Source organism: Pterocles gutturalis, unplaced genomic scaffold, assembly GCF_000699245.1.
Source record: "Pterocles gutturalis isolate BGI_N339 unplaced genomic scaffold, ASM69924v1 scaffold48003, whole genome shotgun sequence".
Lineage (NCBI taxonomy): Eukaryota > Metazoa > Chordata > Aves > Pterocliformes > Pteroclidae > Pterocles > Pterocles gutturalis.
In genome coordinates, this window is record NW_010124763.1 from 1 (window position 1) to 9,110 (window position 9,110).

General features: G+C 38.7%; 1 protein-coding gene across 1 annotated transcript; it reads left to right on the forward strand.

The window, feature by feature from the left end:
* Nucleotides 1-6,317: 6,317 nt before the first annotated feature.
* CLEC5A (C-type lectin domain family 5, member A) lies at nt 6,318-8,968 on the forward strand (the record flags this gene model as incomplete). The annotated part of the gene is made up of 4 exons (XM_010078338.1): nt 6,318-6,383; nt 7,327-7,469; nt 8,133-8,242; nt 8,821-8,968. Coding segments are annotated over 4 exons (467 nt in total), but the record flags the coding sequence as incomplete, so codon positions are not given.
* Nucleotides 8,969-9,110: the final 142 nt, after the last annotated feature.

Consider the following 9,110-nt stretch of genomic DNA (forward strand, 5'->3'; position numbering starts at 1 on the left):
CCCTTTTTGAAGACTGGTGTGATATGCGCTCTCTAGCACCTATCCACTGAGTTGACAGACTAATTAATATTTCAAGGATCCCCTTGAAGTAAATCCTGAACAGAAGTCCACAAAAAAACTGTCAAAACAGAAAGAGAAGACAGTTCAACTCCTCTGAAAAATTTGCTTTGTTGAGGAATATAACATGGCAGGACCTTTATCTGGTAGGTTGACTGGGTTTGCTTTCATAGTATTTGGAGACGGCAGGTAAGAATACTTAACAAAGTATTCTAGGCAACGGCAGAAGGGTTCAGGTTAAATGTCTGTGATGGGAAAAAAAACGTGTCCAGAGCGTATATATCACAAGAACAAAAATCTGAATGGACAGCACTGAAGGGCTTTGCCTAATTTGAAAGAGCATGAGCCTGAAAAGGGCATCTTTGAATGAAGACGAAGGGTTCCTTTTCCAGTTATCCCCCTAATATTTATTTTTTCTGTCTATCTGTAGGTAAAAGCTGTTGCTCCAGAACACGGGTTGCTGTATTGGTTGCTGTGATAATCCTCCTACTGGTCTTAGCAGTGTGTCTGATACTCATGTGTAAGTTCTGCTAAAACTGTAATAACAGCAATTAAATTGTGATTGTCACCCACTGACTGACATCTAAGTCATGATATCCAAAACCAGTAGCAACAGAAGGCTATAGTTTGAAGGCACAGGACAGTAGTTTTTAGCTAGCCATGGCTGTAAGAGGAAACCTGTAAAAGAGTGGAGTGGTTTGAAAGTTTAAAATTCCAAATGAAAAGAAGCCAAAGCCCAATTAAAAAATGAGCAGTGTTCAAACTATAAATAGTTTATTATACAAATGTTTGGAAGAAACAAGTCAAGATTAGATAATGCCTATTAGTATTATGATGGCTATCCTTGAGAATATTTCAAGGCAGTGATCTTTTATCATGTCACCAAGATGTCCATAACACCAAAATCTTTAAATAAACATGGATAAAAGCTCATTTGAAAGAGGTAACTAAGTCACAGCTTAAAGGAATTTGTTTGCATCTTGCTCAAATAAAAGCCTAGTACTAGGAATCTCTGCATATATGTCACTGAGTTCATTACAATCTTTGAACCACACAAAAAGATATGTAATTTTTTTTAGAAAGAAATAAAGCATTCTTATCTCCATTAGAAAAAAAAAAAAACAACAAATTTTAATGGAGCCATGTGGTAATTTTCTTTGAGTATTTTCAATGAATTATTTTTAAATTTCAGATGTGATTGCTTGGTTTTTTTCATCCTTTGATAGCTGAGCAAGCTTAAGAGGTTTCCACAATCGCACACAAGTCCCAGAGTTTGCCACCTACTCAGAGATGCACATGGAGAAACTATTTATGAAGACATGCCAAAACCTCTGATCTTAAAATAGGATTGACTTTAAAAAAAAGGATCAGAGTGCTGCAGCACCTCCCCTATGAGGACAGGCTGAAGGAGTTGGGGTTGTTCAGCCTGGAGAAGAGAAGGCTCTGGGGAGACCTTATAGCAGCCTTCCAGGACTTAAAGGGGGCCTACACGAAAGATGGGGAGGGACTCTTTTATCAGGGAGTGTAGTGACAGGACAAGGGGTAACATTTTCAAGCTGAAAGAGAGTAGATTTAGATTAGATATTAGGAAGAAATTACTTACTGTGAGGGTGGTGAGGCACTGGAGCAGGTTGCCCAGAGAAGTTGTGGATGAGGCTTTGAGCAACCTGGTCAACCATGTCAGGGGGGTTCAAACTAGATGATCTTTAAGATCCCTTCCAACCCAAAGCATGCTATGATTCTAGGAAATGATCAGCATTTAATATAGCTTTAAATCAGGAGTTAAATTAGGAGTCATTACACTTTGATTCAGGTCTGGCTGCAGTTATAGTTACTTTGTTGGGCTCAGTACTGCCTCAATGAACCAAAAAAATATTTCTGAGAAACTTGAGATCTAGATCAAACTTGAAAAACTAAGTCAAATTAGTTTTTCATTTCAATAGCATACATTCTCACTTGTACTCCAAATGAAAACTGTTGCCATTTTGACCGGTTTATTTCTAAAGCATAATTTACATGAGTTTTCCATAGCGTTTTGTTTTGCCAAATACACCATTGTTGGCAAACAGCTTATTTAAATGAACTTAACTGTCACCTCTTGATACTGCTTCATCATACAAGAGGTCTGCAGGCCAGAAGGCATTTTCCATTTCTGTTCATGAAAATGACAACAATTTTACTCAGTGGAACCTCACCAGAAATTTTTATTATTTTTATAGTAGTATCATATTCTTTTCTATTTTCCTGAGAGGAAATTTATCTAAGAGTAAGTAAAAAATTGACCCTGCAGTTCATGAGCTGGTCTTCCAAGAACAGGTAGGTCTGACTTTGTTTCAAATGCTCCTTCCTATGAATTAAATTTTGTTCTTTTCTGAAGCCAGGAGCTGATATCTAGCCTCAAGATATATACATCTAAATACATATATGCATTAAAAGCTTATGATTTCAAATGAATTTTTCTGTTCTATTTTTCCTTGTTGATCTAGGGATGCAGTAAAAAGCAAAGAAATCTTTGATGTTGCCAATTATCACATGCCTAAATCACAATAAAATTGTGTTAATCAGTGTTAAGTTGCTCCAGGAAGCAAACAGGACATTGTTGCTTTGTTAAGTTTTGATGCCTTTGAACCATTTTCAGTAATGCTGCTGTCTGAATCTCTCAGGCAAATTGCAGAGTTAAAAGTGACAATATTGCAGGAGAAAATCTTGATCTATAGTTTATGTGTTGTAAACTCTTTTCCACAAAGCAGGAGACTCAGTAGAGTGGTATTCATTTTTGTAATGCATACCAGTATGCATTCATTTCTAATTTTGCACAGAAATAAATGCTTTAATATTATGTTACGTAGTTTTAGTACCAGTATTTGGTACTACTACATACTAAGCACTTCAGGATATCTTTACAAGCAGTACTTCAAGATCCCACCCACAGGCTCAGGCTATATATATGCAAAACCCAACTTCTTCATCTTCTAAAATGAAATGATCCTGATATTTGTTCATATCATGTTTTTGAGAACTTTACCTGAAGAGTAAATTCTGTTTCTGCCTCTTCCAAACATGTAGTTGCTTCTTCAACTTCTCAGTCCTCAGCTTTAACTTCATTATTTCCACCACAATTATCCGTTTTAATACTCTATAAAATATAATGCATGTTTTATCATGAGTATGTCTGTATACATGTTTGGATGTAATTCTATATACCAGAGCTTTAAAAGCCATTGTTTTCAAATGTTCAGACATACACCTTTCCTTGTTTGTTTGTTTTTGGTTTTGTTCAGTAGTGATATCTAAGACCTAGCTTGTACACCAATATATTGGAAGTTAATCCCTAAAAGGAACAGGGTAAATCATACAATTTAGTCTCCACAAAATTATACTTTCATTGATCAACTTTGATCTTTCCATTGTAAATGTAAAACCAGTATTATACCTTGCCAGCATGTGGTTTTAGGTGCTAGAGTGAAACTTCTTTCTCACAACTCCAAAAGTGCAGTTCTTCCTTGCTGTCAGGAAAGAAACTTAGATAAGTAGGACTTCCTAAGCAGTGTGTTTTTTAAGTCTATTGTGGCTTTTGCAATTCATACTTCAGCAATTTGCAAAAGCATTATTTGACAACTGTTTTGCACCAGGAGAGTCCAGCTCATTGTGATCCATGTGAAAAAAAATGCACTCGGATTCTGCAAGGTATTATTTAGAAAGCTATTTATTAGAGCTAATACTAGAAAGAAAGAAAGGAAAGTATACAAAATCCTAGGTCCATTCAGATGCTGGAAAGCCTCAGCAAAATTACAGAACAGAGGAACTTGGTCCAGTGGCCCTGTTTTCTGGGAAAGCAAGTATAATCATTTCCCAGAATAATACTGTTATTTCATACTTATTTCCTTTCATCACTCACTGTCCGGCTCTAGGCTTATGGAAGGAGCTGATTAATCCTTTGTACTAAAATTGAGATTCATTTATGTCACTGCTCAGTTTGGAGTCTTTGGTTGTCTTTGAAATCCTTCTGGATATTTTTGGCTGTAGGGTTTCTGAAACCTTGATGATCTATAGATAAATCTGAAACAAAATATATTGGGAGAGGTGATATGTTATATAAGACAGGCATATATTAATGTTAATTATGTCAATGTTGAGTATTCTACTGAATCATTTAATGCAGTAGTTGAGGGCATATTTCAGCCATTAGGGATATTTGTAGTTGCCAGCCAAAAAAAATTCTATATTCCTTTTGTGATCATCATAGGGCTAAATGTTGCTTCATTTTGGCTATGAAAAACCCTCTGAGATGGAGTTGGTAGGAAAAATCTCCACATGGGTAGGTTGTTTCTCACAACAGGCAAGTATGTGCCTAGTGAATGGTATTCCCTTTCCTGAAAACCTTTGCCTTGCCAAAATTCTTTGTTTCTTGAGGAAATAATTAACTTCTGCAGCATTCTCTGAAAACTGAAGATCTTATTGGAATAAGATATTCAATCAGGGCACAAATGCTCCTCAGGATTTTTGTCAATAAAAATTTGGCTACAGAAAATGTATGGGACAAAGGGATACTACATTTATGATACAATGTCCTATTTTTGCCAGAGGTGGGTAAAAGGCAAAAATGGATTATCTGTAACGGAATTGCTCATCTCTCGAACTCAATAGCTACTTCTTGTCAGCATAGTTATGACTACATTCTTGTGGGTTGAACCACTTCCAAGGTATCATTCCTACTGCACTACAGGGTCTTGCATCTGTAAAGGTACATAGGTACTAGGGAAGTGGTTCTACACCAAGGAAAGTAAGAGCTCAGGACTGCAAACTAACTTGTTGATAGTTGCAGTTGGGATGCTTTGGGCTAGTAATCCATCCTTTCACTACCAATTTTCAATGTCCAGAAGAGATTAGGTGTCACCTAACCTAATGGCCACTCCACTTCTTTTCCCTCATCTTATTTTTGAGCTTACTGCTTGTAAACAAAGTTCTTCCTTTAATATTCTGTTTCTTTTATCATTTGCCTCTAGTATGAAGTCTGCAGAGATGTCAGTTCTTTCATGCTCCTTGCCATTCTGGTACAAATTTCTTACAACTTTCTTAAATTCAATCTTTTTTCTCATTTTATATATTGTTTTTTTAAAGGAATTTATCAATTTTAGTTTCAAGTATAAGGATTTTACCCCTACAATTTTTATTCTAATGTTTCTTTACTGTTATTGTTCATCCCTTCATTGTTCAACTCCAAATAACCTCAAAAATGCCTCCTTAAACTTTGTTATAGACAATTTAGTAACTCCCAGACAGCTGAACTAATAATACCCATTCATGGCCTGGACAATCGTGTCTTTAAAACTGAGGTTTCCTAAGCAGAGAAGCTGGGAGAATATCAAGATTTTCTTTACTGCTACGCACAGCCAACTGGAACAGTATAATCCTCCTTTAGCCTGTTAACTGTGAGTGATCCCTGAACTCCATACTTTCAACAGGATCTAAACTCTTGAGCCTGAGAAGACATGAAAAACGCATAAACATCACAAGAGCTTCACTAAGCATACGCTTAGTTCATTGAGACCTCAGCTACTTTCTTCATCCTCTCAAAACCCTTTTCTTCCTTTTTCTCAGTGATAAATTCATGCAGCCTAGCTAGTCATCAGATAATAAAACCAAATTTGTAAGCCTCCCTCCACAGTCCCTTATTCTGGGAGTCAGAAGCCTCCTGTGGAGCAGGAATCCCTCACAACAAATGTGTCAGAAGCAAGAGGAAAATCAAGGCAATTTCAGCCCGGGTATCTGTGTTAAAACCTAAAATGAACACTGTTGTCTCATTTTGGTCTGGGGGAGCAACACTGCTAGACCAGCTTCCAGCTGGAGCACAGGTGGGATCTGCCAGAATATCTCCCTCCTCTTGTTGGAGGTAGGACCAGACAGTGAGCGCAGCTCCAATCTGCGTGGGAGCATGCTCAATCAAGAACAGATTGGCTTGAGCACTGCAGTCTCAAAGAAGGCTCTTCTTTCTTATTGCTACAGTTACACTTAGACTGTACGCCACATCTACCACTACGCGGAAAATGTGCAGGGCGTTTTTTGTCAAGTTTCAGAGCTAGGCTCTTTAGAAATCTGCTCCATAGTATGGTACTACAGTTTGTGTTTTTTTCAATGGAGAAGCAAAAAGGTGAGGAGTAGGCATTGTGTGGGGTGATGGTGGGGGTCAAAGAAGAGATCTGGCAGTCTACGGCAAAATGGTCAGCTATTCAAAGCAGAAATTGTATTCTTATTTCCAGACCATCCCAGTGCAAGCAGCCCGCCTGACTCGGAAACATTCTCCACCACCTATGAAGAGGCACTAGGTAGGTAATCCTCTGTCATTCAAAAGACTGTTTCCAAAAGCCTGTTAGATTGCCTTTTTATGGAGATGTTTGTGTGTGTCTAGATTTTGTTCAGAAGAAAAACAAACAAAAAACCAAAAAAACCCCAAACAAACAATATAACATCTCAGGAATAAACAGCCTTATCCTGTACACTCACAGGATGACCTCTCAAGCCAGAGACATTTCACATTTTCATCTTCTTTAGAAGTAGCACTTCTTTAAAAGTAGTGCTTGGTCAGCACTGCATTACTGCTTCAGAGGGAAGAACAAATTACTCTCTCATGCAAATGCAGAGGAGCTTGTGGCTAGGTGAACGGACAGGAATATAACAATCCCTTTGGTATCACAACATTGTAGTGAGCATGACAGATCAGTGTGCACGTACTGCTTTTCAAATACCCCTCCATTCTTAGCATTTTAACTAAAAGTGTAATTCCCTTTTGCTGTTTAGGATCTCCTGGATAACCACAAAACCACATCACGCAGTCCCTGTCTCCCAGAGTCATACCACCCTTTCCAGGTCCCATTATCTGTTTCTTCTGGTACCCTGCCTGGCAATGGAGAGAAATGCTCGTTCTTTCACTAGCATCACTACTGCTGTACTTGGCAGCAGGCAAATAAGACTTTTGAAAACTGAAAGCTGTTTTTTGCCCTGACCATTTCTCTTTATCTCCTGAGCAAAGATTTAAGAGGCTTGATAATGTTATCTGTGATTCTGCTTCTCTGACTTAAAGCCTAGTGGCTCTCGTGCTGGTATTAGCTACAGAGACTGTCAGGGATCCCTGGTGGTTTGGTGAAAACTATAAGCAGGGCTGCACAGGTACTCTTCTGGCTGTAACTTATTCTCTCACCTTTCTTTTGTAATGGCATCCTTTCATTAGGGTGAGCATGGCTTTTACACACCTGTTCTTCCGTCCTGCAGGCTGCCCCCAAAACTGGAAAAAAAATGGGGGAAAATGCTACTTCTTTTCTCAAACACAGCAAAAAGATGACTGGAATGCTTCTCGTAAAGAATGTACTGACATGAATTCAGACCTGGTGATCATTGACAACAAGGAAGAACTGGTGAGACCTAAATTCACGAGGCTGCTTCTAGAGTTGTTTGACTTATATACCAAAGGGCTGATGGGTTACACTTGTGTCTTCTCATGCTAGATGTCTTTGGGAGTCTATAATCTACTGCTAGCCATGTACACCAAGCACCTCTGTATGGTAGCGAACACCCCCACAGTAAGGTGCATCTTGGTGGCTGAAGTCTTTCATCTGGAAGCTTCTGTCCCCAGGCATGCTCTCATGGGAAGGAACAAACTCTGTGTCTAGCTGAATTATGTTTTAGAGAGAGTTAGCACACAAAAAAAGACAAAGAAAATCAAACAGACACTATTTGTGAGAGCCACTGCTCTGACGAAAACTGAATAGGCTTTCCCATCAACAATCAGAACAGAAAAGTGTCACCAGGTATCAAGTCACACTTGGCAAACTACAGTGTATAGCTTTAATGGTATCACAGGTGTATTATTCTATTTAGTCTCTTCCTAAGAAGCCCCAGGAAGAGAAAAGAGATTACATAAAAATGGAAAAATTTAGCCTCTGAAGCTGTGGGAAGAGATGGTGTGGCTGGCTGCACACTATACTTTCTGTGTTGGCCATTTAGCACTGAGCTTTCTGAGTACCTTTGGTGAATAAAATGTGATTTGAATGTATTATCATTGTTTGTTTCCTTTCTAGCATTATCTTTTTTCACAATCAAGAGGTCATTACTACTTACTTGGTCTCACATATTCTAAGAAGGAGAAGAAGTGGAAGTGGATTAACAACATGGAACATAGCACAGATATGTAAGCTTATTTCAGCAAGTCACCATGATACAACAGTAAAAAAACCCCAAAAAACAAAAAAACCCAGAGCCAGCAACAGGGAGTAGAAGCAAGATTAGGGACTGCAATTTGTAGCAACATGATTCCTTGAGATTCAGGTGCTTTGCCACATCCCTGTGACAAGTCAAAGGGAGCCTGTTAAGTCATGTGGGAACACAGGCATGTCACATTGGGATGGCAAGAGAGGATACACTGTAGTTCTGGTGGGAAAGGAGGAATCTGACTAGATAGAGTTCAGAAAGGGTATATCAGGCAGGGACAAGAGACAGTGTGATGTCAACACCATTGAATGGACGCTACCAAACAAGGGGAAGGTCTCTGGATGCGAAAGCAGAGCCCATAACCTTTGGTGGGGTCTAGGAAAGAAAATTAAGGAATGGGAGGGAGACTCCAACAAGGCAGCTTCTTATCCCACTGACAATAATATAACTTAGCAGCAAGGCCTGGTGCCACTCTATTTTTCATGGAAATGATACTGACTGCATTGCATCCAGCTAGGTCAAGAATGCAACTAAATTTTACTTTCTCTCCCTGTTCAGGTTTACTATAGGAGGAGATTTTACTGACTATTTCTGCACTGTCATTGGACATAACAAAGTAGAAACTGCATCTTGCAATGGATCCTCAACAACACAAAATATGTGTGAAAAAGCTGCAAATATTTCAGAAAGGCAGAAGGAGAGCTAAAAACAAGAGGTCTGGGCAGGAATGTCATCCCCATCTTCCCGTAGGAATGGCAGATGGGATTTATCTCATTTAGCTTTATCTGTTTAAATACCTAGTCAAAGAGACTCTTACAGGCTCCTTCTAGACACCTTGCCAAGCTTAG